The sequence below is a fragment of the Brachycentrus maculatus genome, unplaced genomic scaffold (assembly GCF_059751285.1).
Source record: "Brachycentrus maculatus isolate JH-2025_06_01 unplaced genomic scaffold, ASM5975128v1 h1tg000042l, whole genome shotgun sequence".
NCBI classification, from domain to species: Eukaryota; Metazoa; Arthropoda; class Insecta; order Trichoptera; family Brachycentridae; genus Brachycentrus; species Brachycentrus maculatus.
The window spans coordinates 1748057-1771445 of NW_028280796.1; the positions used below are offsets into that span (position 1 = coordinate 1748057).

The following is a 23389-nucleotide window of genomic DNA, read 5'->3' on the forward strand; positions in this document are numbered from 1 at the left end:
GCCATTAAACCAAGGGTGGCCAACCCGCGGCCCGCGGGCCGCATGCAGCTCGCCGGGTGTTTACTTGTGCTTGTGGCCCACGGAGCATTTCACACATTTTTTGAGTGCTCTAGTACTCAAAGTGACTCACAGCGACTCAAAGTCAAAATGCTATGTGAAAACTAGTTATACAATAGCCATGATACTAGTCGAATGAAGCATATTAAATCTCAAATGAGAACAAGATTCACTGACGAGCATTTGGAAAACTGTTTGCATGTAGCAACAACATCAATCGTTAACGTATCAACATTGATGCACTTATTTCTGACAAACAAAATCAGACATTCAAAACATATTCAGACTAGAAAATTCAAAAATGTTTAGTTTTTAATTTTAATTTTTTGTATTACCTAACCTTTAATATGTTTGATTCACATTTTTGTTATATCTTCTTTAAAAAAAACAGTATATTTTATGTTTGCTTTGAATAATAAAAGACATTTTGTTTTACGGCCCGGAAAGAAATCTGATTCTAAAATCTGGCCCGGCTACTGAAAACGTTGGCCACCCATGCATTAAACAATAAATTATTAAAAATTACAGATTGATACTTAACAAATAAAAACCCAAAACGACAAAAGAACTTCAATGATATCTTGAGGCTTTATCATTATTCGTCTACCTCCGTAGTGTAGTGGTTAGTGCTACCGTGCTGAAGGTCCCGGGTTTGATTCCCAGTAGGTCAAAATAAATATGTCATTTTCACTCTAATATTTATTTAATATCACCCTGGACTGGTACCTGAAGCGCAGAACTGGTCACATTGCCTTTCCATAACTTAGGTTCAAAATAACACTGTGTCATTGTGATACATTGCCCTATGCACCTTTGGATGCAGATAAGGGTTAGAAGAAAAATGACAAAATCAAAACACAATAGAATAGTATGTTTCTGATAGTTTTTTTTTCCTCAAAATAAAATAAATTGGCATTTTTGAATTTTTTTAAACAATCTATGAAATATTAGCAGACATTTTCATCTCATGATTTCGAGAGTAGTATGTAGTTGAGTAGAGTTATCTTAAGCGAATTGGTTCAATCAAGATTGAAACCAAACAACCTAAGCATGTGGTAAAATAATTAAGAACAAATAAAATGCATTGATAAGAAAAGAAAGCTTGAAATTGTGATTAACTGGGAAATTTAAACAATACTCCCTTTTACCAAATGTACTTTTCTTTTCAAAGTAAATAAACTTTGTAAGTTTTCATGTTATATACGATATTCCTTTAAGAGAAAGATTTTTTTTTATTAATAACATAAATAAAAATCTAAGTCTATGTTTTTACATAATTTAGAATTAATTAAATTTTAAGCCATAAAAAAAAATAATAAAACAAAATAACATCTGAGAATATATATTTACAAAACAATATAAGTACAATTTCATTATGAGATATATATTTTTTTAAATAAAACTTTTTTCAAACTGTAGTAGTATACATCCTTGGTCACAATCAACATGACAATCCAATTCATCGTGTGAACTCATCAGTGCGGAGTCAGACGGCATCATCTCACATTGTAATACACCACTGTTTATTGTGCCCTCATTGCTAAAATAAAAAATAAAAATAAAATTTATTATTCAATTTCTCATACTTACTTATATAAAATTTTATAATTCAGGTTGTTCAAAATTGATACAATATCGTCAAGTTGTTTCTAAATTGATAAAAATAATTAACATGTTTTTCAGTTAATAGATCTGTATTTAATAAATACACTAATGTATCAATAAAAATATTTTATAAGGTCAAATAATAGTTCCATCAAGAAATACCAAACAAAACATTTATGGTACAGATATTTTTTGGGTAATCCCATATTAACTTGATTTTTGTCTTACCAAACCACTGGAAAAAAACACAGAACTCTCCAGAGAATATCTTGCCACGAACTGTAGCCGTGAACATCTATATTTAAAACCAATAATACCCTTTTGTACTTCTGGTAATTGTTGTTATAGGATACGCATTTCCATAGTCAAATGTTGACACATCTGATTATGTATCTTATTTTCTGATAGTACATAAAGACCTTGGTTAAATTCCCAATTATGTCCACATAAAACTAGAGTGTATTTAATACTTTTCATTTCATTGATTCAGCAGTCACTTTTTGGTAAAATATATCCATTTTAAATTAAAGTTAATAATAGTGGTATTTACCGAGTAAAACTTAAATTAAACATGTATTTAACACCTTAATGATGGCACTAGCACTGGTATGTCCACACACTTAATTTCATAAATGATCTGGTTTTAAAGATTCCAGGATTTAAGCCAAATTCGGGAATTATCGTTAAAAAGTAATCATCATTGGATACATGTAGGAATAGGCAACAGACGCAGCAATCCCCTGCAAGTGTTCAGTTGGCCAGACCGCATACTTCACATATCGGACTCTCAAGTGTGCCTCTTTTACACAGCATTAAATCATCGCTGCCTGGTCTACTCTTGACAATTTGTGAGCAGTTCTCAGGACACTAAGAAGCCACTGGCTGACTGAAGAGCCTGGAGGCAGTTTTTGAATTACATACTCTTTACATAGGGAGTTAACATGAATTAAGAAAGTAGGTAAGATATTATTAATACTTATTTAAATAAATAAATAAACCAACCTTGTATTCTGTATTTCAACACTAGTTGGTTGAATATCAACGGGTTGCGGAATTACTTGAAGGTAGTTCGGGCCTCCGCTATTCTGATGAACAAAATACTTGACGGGGGCCTAAAAACAAAGATAACAAGAAATTTATAAACAAAAACATATGTATTATTAATACCACTGGTCTTATTAATTACCATACATGTTGAACGCAATAAATTATATAATACAATATTCTTTATCTTTTCCCACGCGTAAGCAAAACAATATTATGAAAGTACATGTTACTTAATAAAGAGTAAGAATTGTACTATCAATATCATACACAATAAATTATTTGTGTATTTTTATTATAATGTAAAATTCAATACATTTCAGTTGTAGAATTTTACTCTATTTCAGATTAAAACCAATTTTTGCATATATGTATAAAATTATCTTCATACAAAATAAATGAATCTTCAATTATTCCTTTACAGAATTATATTGCATTCTAAAGACCAGATTTTAAATAACTATTTTTTCATTCTCTTTCTTTCGACCACTACTCTACGTATCATATCTACACTTATGGCGTATCATATTCACTTTATTATAATTAATACCTAGCCTCATGGCTAGCTATTTAAAACTACAAGAAAGTTTTGTTTTATTAAATGTATGATGTGTTAAAATACTACAAAAGAGAAAAGCCATCTGGGTACCTGCATTCCTTCAATAGCAATAACATATAGTACATATATGTGCATTGTCCAACTCAAATAAGTTGTGATATTCACACTGTGCGGTGTAATAATGACATATTTTACTTCAATTTAAACACTATAATACTTGAGAAACATATTTTTTTTATTGATGTAACAAATATAAAAAGAATTACAAACCATTTACTTAATAAACATAATTTAGAAATACATAAAAATTAAAATTCAGATAAAACAATAATTAATAATATACTGTTTCAAAATACGTCACCATTATTATCAATGTTTCCTTTCACAAAAAAATGTTGTACCTTAACCCCCCTACCTATATTTATTAACCTATATATACACCTAAATATATTTATATTCGTTAGTTTTAATTTGTACCAGAAGATGAAAACAATTGTCGTTTTCGAAACTAGTCATAAATAAAAATAAAACTCGATTAAGTGGATTATTCAAGTGTTTAATTTTAATAAAATACTTAATAAACTGCTAAATACGGGATTTTTTTTAGAATATTATGCTGCTATTTATTAGGAAGTTAACATACAATTATGAATATGGTTGTATAAAGTTTATGTGTTCATAAACACCTTTATCTATCTTGAGACATCAATAAAAAAATCTAGATCCTCAGGGGACTAACACACAATAATTTAATTGCATTAGGTAGAGAAAATATCTTGTCAATATTTATTCAGCTATGTAAATTGGTTTTGCTCATTTAAAAACTGATAACAGTACAATGAGAAGGTGTGTCAAAATTTTACCTGATAACTGGTTAACAACATAAATGGTCATCTTATCTGTAACAAATGTTCTCTGTTCTTGTTTTGATAATTTTTCACTGCGCAGAAAGCATGACTATAATAGCAACTGACAATTTGCATAATAAACCACATTATATAATAAAGTCATACCCAAATTATCTTCAAAGATTTTTAAGTGCCTAATATTATATTAATATTATTGCCCTGTTGATATTTTTCCCTCAAGTATAAATTATAACAGATGATGAAATACATTATAAATGGCCAAATGTTTATATTCCCATCTCAGTAGAATTTCAATAAAATGTACAATATTATTCTTTTGTTTGCCTTTGTAGTGTAGTAGTTTGCGCATTTGGTTAGCATGTTGGAGGCCCGGGTTCAATTTTTTGTAAGAATTATGTGAAATTTTATATCAACTCATGGTAATTTTTTAATCCATGGTCAAAATAACAAAAGCTGATTGATTTTTTACATGATGAAATTCTTTCAAATGCATCCTCATACTTTCATTTGATAGTCAGGTGATGTAGCTGTTAACTGCTCTTTTTCATGTCTTGCCTGATGTCTGTCAATATTTGATGCGCATATTGAAAGAATAAAATAATAATTTTCATCAAACATTGGTCATTGGTTAGGAATCAGTAAATAAATACATAATAGTACAAAATATTATTAAAAGAATGGTTAAATAAAACAGGCTTAGAATGCATTTAGATTATATATTATAAATTTTTTAACACTCATCCTACACTGCATCATATTGACATAGTGTTTTGTTAATCATTCATTACATTAAGGCAAGGTGATCAATCCTTCAATGTGATCTTACAATATAGTACACCTTGACTTTCTATTTTAACAGACAACATAAACATTAATTAACGGTCTAGTAATGTTATCTTGAACAAACCAAAATAAAAGCAATTACAATGGAAACAATTAATGTTAATGTTTCCATTGTAATTGCTTTTACATTGTAATGTAATGCTTTTGAATTGTAATGTAAATTAAATAATTTACTTACAACATTTTGAGTGTTTCCAAATACTTGTTCACAAAATCAGGATTATCTCCAATTACAGGAGTTATTTTCATATTATTTTTTGACATCTCATCAAAGATGAAGAAGAATATGGAAGTCTGGGCATTTACGGGATAATAATAATATAAGAGTTTCTGCTTAATAAAAAGCTTCTTTACATCTCACCAATAGATGTCTCTAGTGAAGTTCTAGTGATTCAAGAACAAGGTTTCTAAATTGGTTAATAAATAAAGAACTTCCAAGAATTTGAGTAGTGTGGTTGTCAATAATGGGTAGAGTTTGTGAATGTTACACATGTGTAAAGTGATCACTTAAACCAGCCGATGACGGTCGTCAGCCCCGTAAATGCCCAGACTTCCATATTCTTCTTCATCTTTGATGAGATGTCAAAAATAATATATAAATAATTTACCATTGGAAATATTGTTAAAACACCACTAATTAAATATTTATTTGATATTACCCTGGACGTGTACCTCAAGCGTAAGACTTCATATAATTAACACTCAACCTAACATTGAATCAATTTGATCCACTCCCTTATACACCATTGGTGCAGATGGGGTTAAGAAAAATAATTTTAATCAGTCACCATACTGAAAAGATACATTCATGGGTCCTACATGCCGGGAATTTACTATCCAAAATGATGATTTTAAATGGTTAATGGTAGGATACCGAACCTGTGAATATAGTTATCTATTAATTTAGTATGAAATTTTAATCACAAGGTCAAATTTTGAAAGGATTTGTGAATTCCAGTATTAAATAGGCACGCTTTCATAAAATAAAGTATAAATTCACATATAATTATCTGATAATTAAAAAAAATGTGATCAAAATAAATAACTCGTAAGAGCAATGCTCCTTCGAGTTTAAAGACACTAGAAGGTCAAAAATTTATATTAAATCGTACAATTTTAAGGACAGATTATAAAAGTGCGATAATGTTTTTTTTTTAATGAAAAACATTATACTGATGTTATCAGTCCATTAAAAACGTTCACTCTGACATTGCAAGATATAAATCAATTGTATTGGCAATATTTTTTGTTTGCAATATAAATATAAGAAAATATATAAACAAAAAAGAAAGAAAAAAAAGGTAATTGGTCAAATCCATCTTGATATGAAACCATCCATAATGTCACCTAATATTATTCAAAACTTTTAAAAATATCATTACAATAATAATTGGAAACTTCCGGTAGTTATTTATATTTTTAAATAATTTAAATTTGGGTAAAGGTGAAAGAAGTTTTTTTCTTATTAACTATAAATTTAAGAAGAAAGCTTTTATTATTTATATCCTTGGAGTTGAAAAATGATAAATCTACTGTTGCATTTAAAAATAAATACTTAGCATGTGCCAATAACTAGACAATTGATAGGGAAAATGACTGAGATTAAAATGTGCCCTCGGCACGGGAAAACTCAATAAGGGCATATTATTGGAAATTGTAATTATGTATACAGTAGAACCCTGGAATCCAAAATAATTGGGGCTGTGGCCTGTTCGGATTTGGAAAAGTTCGGATTAGCCGAGAAATTTGTAATATAGTACTTTAAACTACAGTAATGTTGCAGGCGCCGCCTATACTGCCTAATATTCAACATATGAATCTATGTTAAGTCATTAGAGACATTAGAGTTACCAGCTTCTAGTACTTGAGTAGCAATACAGGTACAGTACTGTATGCTTTATTAACTTTTTAATAATTTTTAAACAAAATTAGGTTATCTATAATAACTTTATGTAAAAAGAAATGTGTTCTTCGTTTTTTTCTTATTTTTCAAATGTATTCCTACAAATATTTTTCTTCAAAATATTGTTCTGATTAAAATCAGAACAATATTTTGAAGAATAAATAAAAGAATAAATCAGAACAATATTTTGAAAACTCTAGAAATCCGATACCCTAAAGGGTATCGGATTTCTAGAGTTTCACTGCATGATAAAATAAATAAATACATGAAGAGAGAGGGAGTCAACAACATCATGGTTTATCCCACCTACCTAATATACTTATAAGCAGAGCTTTTTTTGAAACAAAAAAAAACCAGAACTCACTTCATGTCAAGCTTTTTTCTAAAAAAAATAATATTCAAATATCATTGAAATATTCATTACAATACCACATTTTATTAATTTCGACAAGATATATAAATATAGATTGTAATAAGGTAAGCGCAAACATCGTTTCATCTAATGAATATTGAAAATTTAAAAACAAAAATGTAAATATATGTATATATAGGTATATATATGTATATATATGTATATATATATATGTATATATATATGTATAAAAATGTATATATATGTATATATATATATATATATGTAATAAAATAACTAGGTACCTACCTATACATTTTATTAAATACATTTTACTAAGTACCTACATAAAACAGTTCTACCAACAGATGTCGCATGCGTCACTCAGAAGAAAACAAAAGACTTCCGATAATATTATTAACTGTCAGAATCATATAGATATAAAAATTATTGTAAAGATTAATTAAGAATAAACTTTTATTGTCGTTTCTTTAATTACAAAGCAACACATTGTTTATTTTATTATTATACACCCACTTTACATATTATTTACACTTAATTTTCAAAAGGAAAATATTACCACGTTATAAAACGACAATTTTGTTAATTGGAAATGGATTATGAAACATTAGATATATTAAAACAATTACTACAATATGTTCGGAGTGAGAGAGAAAAATTAGAAGATGATCAAAGAAAACGATTAGAAGATAATCAAAGAAGACGTGGAAATCTAAGAACTAGTGATAAAATTAAAGATAAAAGTCCATGTAAGATTTGTGAAAATTTAAATAAGGGAACTCGATATCACCCTGAAGCAAAGTGCTGGTTTAAAACAAAGGAGGATGATAAGATTAATAATAAAAATGAAGATTTACAAATTACACAGAAACAGTGCTTGAAGAATGAAAATAAAAATAAAGTAGAAAAAACTTCTACGAAAGATAAAATAAAATATACTCCAGGAAAGAAGAATTTTGAAGCAGATTGTATGAGCAGGAATCCAGTATTAGAATCGAAGGAAAATGCAGATGAACAATTAAAAGTTGTAAATTTGGTTAAATTAGAAGATATTTTAAAAGATCAGAATAAAAATGAAGACATACAAATAACACAGAAACAGTGCTTGAAAAATGAAAATAAAAATAAAGTAGAAAAAACTTCTACGAAAGATGAAATAAAATATACTCTAGGAAAGAAGAATTTAGAAGTAGATTGTCTAAGCCGGAATCCAGTTTTAGAATCGAATAAAAATGCAGATGAACAATTAAAAGTTGTACATTTGGTTATATTAGGAAATACTTTAAGAGATCTGAATAAAAATGAAGGAATTCAAAAGAAAAAAACAAATGGATTGAGAAAAACTGTGTCTACTTTAAAAGGGTCAAGAAGAAAAAAAAAATACAAAAAAAGAAAGAAAAAAAAGAACGGAAAAAAGAAAAAAAAAAAAAAAGAAAGAAAAAAAAAACAAGAAAGAAAAAAAAAAGAAAGAAAAAAAGAAGGAAAAAAGAAAGAAAGAAGAAAAAAAAAAAAAACTTTATCATATCACTAAACTTATACCAGTCCCTTCACTACAAGAAGATGATCCGGAGGACGAGTGAAAATTTTACTATGAATTTTCATCCCCAAGGGGGGAGATGTAATAAAATAACTAGGTACCTACCTATACATTTTATTAAATACATTTTACTAAGTACCTACATAAAACAGTTCTACCAACAGATGTCGCATGCGTCACTCAGAAGAAAACAAAAGACTTCCGATAATATTATTAACTGTCAGAATCATATAGATATAAAAATTATTGTAAAGATTAATTAAGAATAAACTTTTATTGTCGTTTCTTTAATTACAAAGCAACACATTGTTTATTTTATTATTATACACCCACTTTACATATTATTTACACTTAATTTTCAAAAGGAAAATATTACCACGTTATATATATATATATGTATATATATATATATATATATATATATATATATATATATATATATATATATATATATATATATATATATATATATATATATATATATATATATATATATATCCGCCTCCGTGGTGTAATGGTCAGCGTGTTTAGCTACCGTGCTGGAGGTCCCGGGTTCGATTCCCAGAGGGGTGTGAAAATAAATATTGGTGATTTTACACTGTAATATTTATTTAATATTACCCTGGACTGGTTCCTGAAGCGCAAGAGTGATCACCTTGCCTTCATGTAAGTAATGATCAAGATAACACTGCGTCATTTCGATGCAGTGCCCTATGCACCATTGGGTGCGGATAAGGGTTACAAAAAACAAAATATATATATATATATATATATATATATATATATATATCCGTGAAAAAAGGTGCCGAACCACCAATCCATTGCGTTACATGAAAAAAAAAATTCCTACTTATAAGTAAATATACAAATTACAATAGTAAAAATAAGTGCTCACCTGAACTACGGGTTCGGCTGTAATGTCAGGACAGCAGGTCTTCATGTGCAAAGTCCTGAGGTCCGAACGAGTGAAAGCTCCTCCACATTTAGGACACGTGTAAGGCTTCTCTCCGGTGTGGTTTCGTAAATGTATCTTAAAGAAATACAAATATATTGCACAACTCGTAACTTAATTATCGTAAATTATTATAAATCTAAACAAACTTCACAAACGGAATTGAATAATCAAAAAGGGTGCTTTCGGTCAGGGATGCTTTTCACAGTGAACTAAAGAGTGTAGACTTCCAACAAAAAACGTCCAACAAAACTCCCAAATTTTCTTGGCTCCTATCCGCACACTGATGGTGCATAGAGTAACACGTTAGACTGATCATTAATGATAATGCGGGCAAGGTGATCAATTAAATTAAAGAGTTCAGGATAAATGACTAAGAAAAAAGGAATAATTGTGGATAGGAAAAGGAGAATAGCACCAATAGGCTAGGTTAGGTTAGAAAAGGTTATGTGGTTAGGTTAGGTTAGAATAGCAACAATGACTAGGGCACTTGTGGTTGGCGCACTCAGAGAATACCAATAGTCCTACAAGCTTGGGTAATTTTTTGTACACACAAACCAATGGAAATTTGAATGTATTTTTCAAGGATAAATGAATCTTATTAGAAGAAACCATGTACCTTATTGATATTTTTTTAAATATATATATATATATATATATATATATATATATATATATATATATATATATATATATATATATATATATATATATATATATATATATATATATATATATATATATATATATATATATATATATATATATATATATATATATATATATATATATATATATATATATATATATATATGTATATATATATATATATATATATATATATATATATATATATATATATATATATATATATATATATATATATATATATATATATATATATATATATATATATATATATATATATATATATATATATATATATATATTTATATATATATATATATATATTTTTTTTTTAAATATATACAAAACCTGAAGGTTGAATAAGATGGTAAAATTGTTTAAGCTTTTTCTTTATACGTCTTAAAAGATGTACGTATAAAGAAAAAGCTTAAACAAAACCGAACGTGATTCCAAAATGATTTTAGAATAACAAAATGCAAGACCAAGCAATTCCAGCAATACAAATATTTGGGAATCAGATATTTGAATAACCTTCCTAAGGTTATTCAAATATATATATATATATATATATATATATATATATATATATATATATATATATATATATATATATATATATATATATATATATATATATATATATATATATATATATATATATATATATATATATATATATATATATATATATATATATATATATATATATATATATATATATATATATATATATATATATATATATATATATATATATATATATATATATATATATATATATATATATATATATATATATATATACCTACAATTTATATTTACACCCTCCTGTATCACCAAAAATGACCCAATTCAAAATTCTAATCCATAGCCTCTCATGATGCATAACGCTGTTTGGTTTTATATGGGAGTAGAAGCGAATATTACAGTGTACAAAGTAATCACTTAAACCAACTAACGGCAGTTCATAAGCCCTGTAAATGTCCAGACTTCCATGTTCCGTCTACAAAAAACTCCTTACACTCCATTGAGACTATATGTACTTATAATATCATGTTTATACATTTTTAACAGCAATTTTTTTATAATTAATTTTCTGGAAAAAAATCTTATCACTTTTATCATTATTTACTATATTTATCTGCACTATTGATGTTGAAAAAACCAACTCCTTAAATGAGATTATATCATATGAGATAATGCATTTTTTAAATACATGATTGATAACTTGATAAAAAATAATAATTAGACATGCGGAAAATTTAAAAGTAGATTAAAAACACATCAAACATTTTCTGGATTAATTTCAATGCATAAAATCTGGTTTTAGGATAAATATCTACCTTGCCATATGGCGCCATCAATTGGTAATGCGACAGATTATTGAATAATAAATTAGCCATTAAATAATTTCAAAAAGAATAATAGACCAAAAAAACATGTATCCATAATGTGAGCCATATATAAGTTAATGATACATTTTCCTATTTTTTAAAAATTTTCAATGCAGTTTGATTTAATAACGGATTCACATAAATGAATATCTATAGTAACAAAATTATGCAAATAATGTTGAATTAAAGATTATTAATTTTATTTTTAGCGTACAGTTGAGATTTAACACAATCCAAAACTTCAAGACTGTGTAACTGTTTGTAACATTTTACAATGCAGTTTGATTTTATAATGGATTCACATGAATGAATATCTATAACAAAATTATGCAAATGATGCTGAATTTAAGATTATTCATTTTATTTTCAGCGCACAGTTGAGATTTAACACAATCCAAAACTTCAAGACTGTTTTGGGGTTGTAGGAGCCATTGTTTGGTGACTCAGATAGGTCCCAAACGGACAGCGGACCTGCCTAGCCAACAACAGTGAGTTAGCGAGAACAGTGACGTAGTGGAGACTATAAAAGCCCTTATACACTTACCCTCTTTTCACCTTCCCGCTAGATCAACTGCATTCAGAGCCAAGACCTTTGCCCAGCAAGATTATTGTTGACTTAATTCATAATAATAATAATAAAACCCTTATCCGCACCCCAATGGTGCATAGGGCACTGCGACATGTAAACGCAGTGTTATCTTGATCGTTTACACATGAAGAAAAGGTGATCAGCCCTCCGCTTCAGGTACGAGTCCAGGGTAATACTGAATTAATATTACAGTGCAAAAATCATTGTATTTATTTGACTCCCCCTGGGAATCAACCCGGGACCTCCAGAACGGTAGCCGAGCGTGCTGACCATTCACTACGGAGGCGGACAAAATTGCCCTACTACTTATTTGTTGACTTAATTCAGTCAAAATTGCCCTACTACTTATTTGTTGACTTAATTCAGTTATTTTAATTTTTAAGAGCGAGGTATTCACACATCATCATATAATATTCTCACCTCAACTGGTGACCCCGAACACCTCAAATGTGAAATGGTTTCCACGATCATGTGATTTGATCTACGTCTAAAAGAGGAGCCATATCCGAACTGGAGATTTATAACCAGGCCTGAGGATATCAAAGCAGGACTCCGGGTAGCATAGACCAGGGGTCAGTAACGTACGGCTAGCGAACCACATGTGGCTCTTTAAGGAATTTATATGGCTCTTTCTTTGACAAATTCAAAATGATATTTTTTACAGAATTTTTAATTATAATTTTTTTAACTATTCAGCGCATAAAAATAAATCAATTTTATATTTGTACTTTAGTTTTATTCTGTCTCCTTAACTTGATAAATTAAAAATGCATAATCAAATACATAAATCATTGAATGTTAAACGGTACCCTTAAATATTTTTTTAGTAACAGCGATACATAAAAAAAACTGAAAAAACATTTTGATATAGGTTTTGTCAAAATGTTTTTTCACTGATTTATAAATCTATGATAAAAGTATTAATATGCGCAAATAAGTATCTCTGATTAAAAATCTGTTACCTAAAACATACTTGTATGTAAAAAGTACTTGTATAAAATTACTGTAAATTAAAAATTGGCTCCTCAAAAATTTCCAAACTGTTTTTCTACTCACATTTGGCTCTTTTGGTCCAAGAGGTTGCCAACCCCTGGCATAGATCCATCTAGATTCCCGACTAGAGTAAGATGAGGGATTACCTTGAGAGCGGTAGAAGTAGCGCATGCCTTATTGCAGAAGTGACATTGGTAGGGGCGCTGGCCAGTGTGCGTGCGACGGTGCACCACGTAACTGGAACGAGCCGTAAACGCCTTGTCACACGATTCACACTTGTAGGGACGCTCACCAGTGTGGACTCTACAGTAAAATAAAACCATTACTTTTATTTAAACAATAAAATGTTGTAAATAAAATAACCGGTCAAATTATAAAATACATAAAAAAATCATGTTTTCAGGCAAGTAAGTGAATTTATTACAAGATTCGGACCTTATATATAAATAGAAAGAGTCTTTGCTTAATAAAAGGTTTCCCCATTCCAACATAGATGGCGGTAGTGAACTTACATAAACTGCGTCACGAGTTTGATCAATAAATCTAGGAGTTCCGAAAATTAAGAAGTGTGGTTGTCAATCATAGGTAGAATTGGTGAGTGATCACTTGTGTACAGTGATCACTTAACCAAGCCTATGACGGTTATAAGCAACAGGTCTTTACACATTTACAGAAATACTCAGATTTTCATATTCTTATTCATCTTTATTAAGATGTAAAAAAAATATATATATATTTTTTTGTACGCAAGATATTTTTTTATTAAATATGTTTATGTATTGGTTAGCGAAAAATGTATTTCCCCGAATGACGCTAAACAGATAACCTGATAATTTAAATCTATGATTAAATATATATCAAAGTGATCGATCTTTATAAAATCAATAACAATTTCCCAATTAAAATGTCATAATTTATTTCGAGATAAGAAACCCAATCCTTAATGAAAAAATGAACAAACAGATTTCAAAATACTGCCATAATTTCATTTATCAATATTTTCCATCATTCAACAATTTCCATTGCAAAACTAGCACTTTTGCCCGTTCAAAATGAGGGTATAAAACAAGTCCAATTGGAAATATTTTAAATTTGTTTTGTTGATTTGCATTTTTGACTTTTAAGAATCTGCAATAATATCTTTTTAGCCAAATTCTTATCCTGTGGTAAGTGGCGCGGATGCTGAGTCAGAGTTTCTAGGTTCTTCGCCACAACTTGATTCTTATTTTCAAGCATAAACTCAGGTTTACCTGAAAATAGTGTTGATTTTTTAAATATTTGTGTCCTAAAAACTATAATATTCCTTTTAACTAAAATATGTATATCTTTTAAAAATAGCTGAGTAATTAATTAACGGGCTAATCCTATTTCAAAATTTTTTTTGGGTCATAATTTTTTTTAACACAAGAAAAGAATGCAAGGCTAAGACAAGCATTATCGATAAAATTAAGAAAGGTGTGTTGAGATGATGGGCATGTAAATCGAATGAGTGAAGAAAGGATAGTTAAATAAATTCGATCAACCATATTCTGTGAATGTGGCTGTTGAAAACGTGGCATTATCAAGTATTTCAAATACTTGAAAGTGGTCAGGTCAGAAGTCGAAATAATCAGCGTGTGTGTATGAAAAGACAGATGTATTAATGTGGAAGAGGCGAAGATTGTGAGCAAAGACGTTTTATTCTTTTTGCCTACCCCTGCGGAGGAACGGCATGATTGTTAGTTAGTTAGTCATAAAATTTTGGGTACCCCTGGCATAGACTTATTATAAGTTCACAAGTAAGGCGTCTCAAGTTAGGATTTACTGGTAATACTAGTATTTTCCAGGACAATAAGTGAAAATTTCGGCTACAATATTATGTATGTAAAGGTGGCATAGAATCATTTACCTAAGAATCTTTATAATTTACAACTGTCAAATCTATAGGAATGAGACAATGCTTTTTTCCCAGATAAGGCAGCAAGTAACCGTTATCACAGCAAGCAAAAAATATGTTAAATTATTTGTAGTGACTCAGTACTGAAGCTATCTAAGCACTATCTAAGCACATTCATTAAAAAAATGTTTATTAAAATTTACATTCTTGTTGCTACAGGCTAGAGGAGATTAATTTTATCCTCTGCAATGCAGTAATTAGTACTATACTACAATGGAAGATTGGGAAAATCCAGAATGCAACCGGATAGCCATATTTCATTTTTGCTAAAACAGCTCTGGTTTACGAGATTCTCACAAATGTAACACCAGGATGGAATCAACACACTTTTTATTGGAATATTATGAACATCTCTATTTTGTTGGATCTGGCTTGTTAAAATTTATATTATAAGCATTAATTGGGATATATTTATTATGTTTAGATGGTCAGCTGGAGTGTCTCTTAGAGATAAAATAAAGGGTTCACACATTCGCGGAAGCCTAGGTGTAACTGATATCAATACATAGTAAGGTAGAGGAAAGGCAATTGAGATGGTATGGGCACATGGGGTATACAGAACCTGAACATATTGTAAACCAGGTGATCGCCATGAATCTTCCTTGAAAGACATTTAGAAGAAGATAAAAAATTCATAAATGCTACAGAAAGATAACATGATTCAAAGGCATGACCTAGGTGACATATTATATGATAGAAGGACCTACAACCTGAGTAAGAGGAGAGCTGACCCTGACACTCTACAAAGACATTGGGATGGAGCAAGGAAGAAAAAGAGTTGGGATATATTTATAATACCAATTTTAAAGTTAATTGCATAACAAAAGTTCAAAAAATATATATTTTGAAAATTTTCTGCTTTCATTTGCTTCCCTTATTTATTTGAATATTCAAAACCATACTGCTTCTTTTTTAAGTAAAAAGCAGCTGCAGCTGATGAATACAATTTGATTAACTTTATTTAATTTATTCCTTAGCAAAAACCTACTTTTTAATTGTACAAAAATATTTTTATAAAAACCTTTAATATATGATATTTTGAAAATATCATAGTGTATTTGGGTTACTTACATAATTCATCAGACATATATATAGATACATACATAATTCTCTTGTCATTCTGTGATAATAAATTGATATAGACATCTATAAAGATTAAATAGTAACTAAGACAATATTATTATTAGGAGAATGTGTTCAATTTTGATTAGAAATGAAAACAAAATACTAAAGCAGCATTTAATTCTACACACATTAAATTCTACCAGAGATAGCTTAAGATACATACAAAACAAAAATCTTTAATTTATTAATCACTAAGCCTTAAACAATGTGAAAATGAGCCTATGATAAAAACCTCCACAGACTCTCACAATATAGAAGCGTACTGTATACTAACAGCATTTTATTTTTAAAATGTGATGCTATTTTTTTTAAATCATAATTTTGGTAAAAACACCATCATACGGTGGATTATATATATTTTTAAAGTATTTTACACATTTAGTAGTTTAAGATTTATATATGAAAATCGAGATTTAAAAAAAAAACAGAATGTTGCACACCGCTAACGCAAAGAAGAGCAAGCGAGACAAAATATGCCAATCTGTGCTTAAAAATTTTATCGAGTTTTATATCTATGTTTAAAAATGACATGTTTTTCTTTTATAATCTCACTTAGATCAGAAGACGTAAAACACAATAATTATGAGCCGCCCGGTAATTTATAATAAAAATGCCATCTTTTGAAATATAACTTATTATAAATTTCATGTGCTAACATACAGGGTTTTTATTGGACACACATACAGATAGACAAAATGAAATTATTATTAGCATACTGCGAAAATTCCCTAGTCAAAACAAAAACTAGAGGAATTTAATGACATTATACTTAATTATCATAGATTTAAGTTCAGAAACAAGTTTCAAACTTAAATGTGTGAGTGTATTACCATAGAAAATAAATATTTTAAGGTAGTGAACTCAATAAATGATAGATAGTAAAATTATTAGGGTATCTGGAGTTAAAATTAACATTGATAAGAGACAAGTTTCATAAATCTGCCCAATTAGCCTAGAAAGATTAAACATGCAATGTATCAGATACAGTTATCATTCTTCTGGTACTTGTCATACCAATTCAAAGGTTTTGTAATTCAAATTATAATATAACGTGTTAAATTTGTATGCGGATACAAAGTATGCTTCTAATGGGGCCTGTGTACGATGAATAAAAGATTGCCAATGTGTTTTCGTGATTGACAGTTTTTATTGAAGTAAGATCGCGGACTGTCCATGTTTCGTAAGTATGCATACATTATTTGAATGTTACTTTCCGAAACTCTGTAAAATTGCACTATAGTTTCAGATAAATAAATCAGGACTGGGGTTTGTGTTTCATTTTTATCTCACAACATCAGTACAATATCCAACAAATTAAACACAAAATTGGAAGAAAATTATTAATTCTCAGACATAATTTGGCAGTCATTTTCCCGCCATATACAAATTATGGACACCTGAGATAAGTCGAACAATAAGAAGTCGCAAATATTAATTACATCAATTGCTGCTAAAGCAATCAATTCACACAAAAAATACAATCTTATTGACCGTCCCCAGGGCATGTAATATCTTAAATAATGATACATTAACATTCCGATTTAACCTTTGCAACATACAAGTATATCTGTTGAAGTAATTAATGTATCATAATGAGAAATAAATTAAATTAATTAATTTACTTGACCGGAAGAGAACTCAATGATGACATGAAATATAAACATAGGTTCGAAGATCATTCGGGAAATATATTTTGGTTGAAATAATCCAAGGCTATTTGAGTAAATAAAATATGAAATTGAAAGCTAATAAAACACATACTGAAAGAAAAAGTTGAAGAAAAAATGCAATATAGCAATGTCCATTTCTAACGCTAGAATCATGGGTGTCCTTCGAATATGAAAATGTTGATGATTTAGATACCGTTTTTGGAATAAAGAGTTTAATTATTTTTTTTGCGTTGTGGCCCTTGGGCATTTTACCAGCGATATGTTTGGTACCTATGAAAAACATATTTAAAATTGTATTATTTACTTGTTTTTAAATAATAAAATTCTATTTAAAAAATACAAAAACTATTACATTAAGTAAAAAGTTTAAAATATTTAAGATTTCTTAAAACTATCAATCAGTTATATCATGTTTGATCACAATAACATTTTTACCCACAGTATTAGTTAATCCATGATAATGTGAAAAAATACTCCCCTATTGGATACAGTTTAGTTATTTGCCAAAAGTCGGTATTACAGAAAACTGTATAAAAACATCAAGAAACTTTGAAATCATATTCACAGATGTCACTTCAAATCCCATTTATTTCTGTAGAAACACAAATTTGACATGTCTATAATTCTTTAGGGCTAATTTTGCGGACAGTAAAGTTCCTCCATACCCTCCGAGGATTTTTGGGGACCTTTAAAATCCTATTTTTTCCTAGCGATTCCCAACAGTTCTCATAATTAACTAACCTTTTATGACGCAAAAGCTGAGAGCAATCCGAAAACTTCATTTTGCAATGATGACATTCATAGTTTTTGATTCCCGAATGAACCATCTTGTGTTTATTCATAGAGCACTTGCGATTGAAGCCCTTCCCGCATAGGTCGCACATGAAAGGAAATTCACCTGCAATAAATATTAATTTTAGAAAACATAGTTTGTGAATAAACGTAATTCATATCACAAACCGATTGCTCGTTGAGGATTTTTTTTTTATTGCTGCGTAGTAAGTGTTTTAAAGTCAGATTATACAACTAAACTATCTCAACTGGTTGGCAACACCTTTTCCTGTGAGGATAATTAAAACCATGCATCTTCCCATTTTTTTCCTTTTCCCTAGATAAATTGTAAGCAATATTTGCCAAGGGCATAGGAAATCTCAGTGAGGATATCTTTTTGCAAATTTTATTAGTTTATTGCTTGTATGATTATTGCTAAGTTAGATATCTAGGCAGGCAGACAGGTGCAGAGAAGCAGACAAGCGTGGGACTGATCACCTTGTCTGCATATAATAAATTATTAAATGAACATTGCATCAATTTGATGCAGTGCCCTATTGGGTGCAGATAAGAGTCAGTAGTAGTATATACCTGGTTTATACCTTATAGTCTACTAAATTACTAAACACAGTTCGGTGAAGTAAACTGACTTATAATTCCAAGACTCCTTTAGGGAAAACCAGCATCCCTTTTATCTAATTCTGAATAATGTAAGTAAATTCTATTTAGTTCACCGCCTTCAAAGGGTATATTTATTTTCTTCAGGAGAAGGCATATGTACAATGGATTCAAACGTATTATTTATGAATATATGAACCTGTATGCCTTGTAAGATGTTGCGTGAGACCAAATTGCTGGTTGAAACCGACTCCACACTGTTTGCACTTGAATGGTTTTTCTTGGGAATGGGTGCGGATATGGCGTGTGAGATCTGATTTTCTCGTAAAAGATTTACCTGCAAAATAAGACAAGAGCATTCTATATCCAATCAAAACATACAAAACCTCAAACACAATGAGAAAGCTCTATATTTGAAATTTTTTTCCATATTTTGAAAAATTATATGGACAGATTTTTGTTCTATGTCTTATTTATTAGTCTATTAAGAGTCAACTCTTTACCGATGGTAGGCACACAATTTGTGAAACTTTTGAAAATACCCCGCACGTTTAGCACATAGATTGTGACTGCACAATTTTAACACGTTGGGTGCTGACATTGTATTAATTTTTTCATCAAAACTATTTTAAATATTATAAAACTATTTTAAATATAATTTTGAATTATATTTTATTTATCATCAATTTACGCTTTACTATTCTAACAATTGGCTACTGTCATAATATCTTTCATTTAAATTCTTAGGGGAAAGTGTTCATTTATAAATCAGAACAATTTTCGATACCGGCTATCTTCATTTACATATTTCATGAAATTTCTATTATCCGTTTTAAATTAACTCACCGCACTCTGTGCAGAGCGCCCTTTTATCGGGAGAATGAGCGTCGACGTGTTCTTTTAGTCTTTGTGGATTGGCAAAAGTGCGCCGGCAGCCATCTTGCGGACACGGCAACTTGTCACGCGGATCGTGGATGGACTGGTGTTTCCGCCAATCTGTCATGCGAGTAAAACTTTTGCCGCAGATTAAGCAAGGGAAAGGTCTGTAACAATTGTGACAATGGTCAATACACATTGACAGCAAGGTGAAGCTTTATTTTGTATTAATGGTTTGGCTAAACAAGATAAGGTGATCAGCCCTCCACTTCAGGTACCAAAAAACTAACTAACTAACCATCACGCCGCTTCCCTGCAGGGGTAGGCAAAGAGAATAGAATGCCACACCACTCTGTCTTTGCAAACATTCTTCGCCTCTTCCACGTTCATACATCTCCTCATACATACCCGCTGATTATTACTACTCCTAACCTGACCACTTTCAAGTATTTGGGATACCTGATCGTGCCATGTTTTTCTCGGTCTTCCTCTGCTCCTTTTTCCAATTACATTCGCCTCATAAATTTGTTTTACCGTTCTTTCCTCACTCATTCGTTCTACATGTCTAAACCATCTCAACACACCTTTCTTAATTTTATCGATAATTCTTATCTCAGCCTTGCATTCCTTCGTCCAGAGTAATATTTAATAAATATTAAAAGTGAAAAAATCACTAATATTTATTTGACCCCGGGGATCGAACCCGGGCCTCCAGAATAGTAGGCAAGAGTGCTGACCGTTGATTACACTACGGAGGCGGACAAAAAATAAATAATATGCACCACAAACTTGAAGAAATATAACATGAAATTTCTCTCCCTGAGAGTAAAAGCCTTTCGTTAGATCTGATATAAAGAATAATAGGCGAGTTACCTCTCGCCGCTGTGTACCGGTTTGTGCACAAGCAAGCTCTGTTGAGTCGCAAACTTTCTATCACATCCTTCCACGTCGCACAAGTACGGCTTCTCCCCTGTGTGGATTCTCAGGTGGGATTTTAAGAGCTCCTTGGATACAAACGCCTTACTGCAGTGGTCACATATGAATTTCTTCTCACCCGTGTGAGACCTGAGGTGGATCTTCAGCTTCGCAGAGCTTGCGTAAGTCTTATGGCACAAGTCGCACTGATAAGGTTTTGCACCAGAATGACCCGACATATGAACGACTAGTTGCTTGTAGAGATTGAATCTGTAATTAAAATCTCATATTATAAAAAAGAATCATAGCTTTAATAGTGGTTTGTGGGTTTTAATGATAATAATAATTTTGGATAATTTATATAGCGCCATTTTTGTATAATAGTACTTCAAGGGCGCTCACGCAGACGTGAATTGTGATATGAAAATGTTAATGACAGACAAAAAAACTTTTTTTTTAAATGTCGTCAATCGACTGAGTCTGAGGAAAGTGGAGCTGCCATATTATTGCACCTTCTCCTTGGCCTTCATGAGTTGAAGCATGGCTAAGCAGGGTGTTTCTCTGAGCGATGGCCACGCTGGAGAGCAGCTTGTGGAGCAGTACCGCCAATCGTATTGTAGCTTTCATAGTGTGATCAGATTCAATAGACTTATTAGGTCAGTATAAGTACCTTTTGCATTTACAATTTTTACTGTGCTGCACTCTTTACCTTTCTAGCATTTTTGCATGACGGTTATGTCGTATCCTATCCTAACTTCAGCAAATAAAAGGGAAAACAATAATTTTATATTTATTTTATTATTTAAAAACATACATATATCTCACCCTTTTCCACAAAGTTCGCATACAAATTCTCGTTTATTACTATGCCTTAACATGTGTTCCTTTAACCTGTAGGAGTAACAGAAACCTATAAAGAAATAATTAACAAATAAAACAATGGCTACCGAGGATTAAATTTAATTTTTCTTTTAGACAAGTCAGACTTGCAAAGTTTCAGAATTTAGGCGCAGTATAAAATGAAAAAATAAGTACCTACCTTTAGAACAAATTTGGCATTTAAAGGGTCTATCCTTGGAATGAGACTTGAGATGATTACTAAGATCATATTGCCTGAGATAAGATTTCCCGCAAACTTCGCAGGTAAAGTTACGGTCCGGGTGGGTCTTCATGTGAAGCTCCATACATCGGACGAGCTTGCCGCAAACTTCACAATATCTGGCTGCAAAAATAACCAAATCGCATTCTGGCAATACCTGTCTTTGAATAAAGATAAGCCAAATAAAAACTTACAAAACTCTACACATTGACTCCTACATATAATAACAAAAGCCACAAATTGATGATACCAAATTATTTTTATAGACTTTGTATTTTATTACATTCCAATTTCCATAAAAAATATTTTGCAATTAATTAAAAATTTTATATAGGTAACAATGTGAATATTTTCAACATGAAAAAGCATTACTAAATAAAAGTATTTTATAATATCAGATACCAAAGTTCTACTATCATTGAAACAATATTAAAATACACTTTATCTGCTAATACGCAAAACAGGAAACAATAAAGAAAAGCTGAGAGACGACTGCATATTGAGTGAAAATTGTGATCAATTTGAAAACTGTTGAGTTTGATAACAATAACTGGCTGAATACATTTAGAATTAGATAAAATAAAATAAAAATAATGTAATTTAAATAAAATAAATTAATGTAATTTTGTTTCAGGATTCACATTGTGGTAAGACAGGATTAAATTATAAATGAAACACTTGTTTTTTACCACTTGAGTATTATATTGTTATGACTAGTTTTGGAACCTACAAATGCTACCATCTACGGATTTAAATTTTAAAAAATCTTTATATTCAAACCCGCAAATGGAACAATAACTTTTACAGGCAACAGATAGCCTCCGAAACTAGTCAAAACAATATAATACTCAAGTGGTAAAAAACAAGTGTTTTATTTGTAATTTAAAATATATTTTACTAAAAAAATTATACATATTATACAATATTGATAAAAATGTCAAAATTTATTGTAAAATTTGTTGATTGATTCGTTATTTGAGCTTAATAGCTGCCAATAAAACTTCCTATCTAAA

The 23389-nt window shown here is 29.9% G+C and overlaps 1 protein-coding gene across 5 annotated transcripts in view; it reads right to left on the reverse strand.

Moving 5' to 3' along the window:
• Positions 1 to 1383: 1383 nt before the first annotated feature.
• The window catches only part of LOC148312392 (uncharacterized), a 38562-nt gene continuing 16556 nt past the window's right edge, over positions 1384 to 23389 (reverse strand). For all 5 annotated transcript variants that reach the window (XM_088277405.1, XM_088277406.1, XM_088277407.1 and 2 more), the window contains 10 exons: positions 22317 to 22499; positions 22103 to 22187; positions 21236 to 21547; positions 20333 to 20529; positions 19686 to 19823; positions 18839 to 18995; positions 13513 to 13669; positions 9686 to 9820; positions 2665 to 2774; positions 1384 to 1597 (listed from right to left, as the gene is read on the reverse strand). In XM_088277405.1, the coding sequence (XP_088133531.1) occupies positions 1450 to 1597; positions 2665 to 2774; positions 9686 to 9820; positions 13513 to 13669; positions 18839 to 18995; positions 19686 to 19823; positions 20333 to 20529; positions 21236 to 21547; positions 22103 to 22187; positions 22317 to 22499 (1622 nt within the window). In that variant the 3' untranslated portion in view covers positions 1384 to 1449. The remainder of the gene's footprint in view (positions 1598 to 2664; positions 2775 to 9685; positions 9821 to 13512; positions 13670 to 18838; positions 18996 to 19685; positions 19824 to 20332; positions 20530 to 21235; positions 21548 to 22102; positions 22188 to 22316; positions 22500 to 23389) is intronic.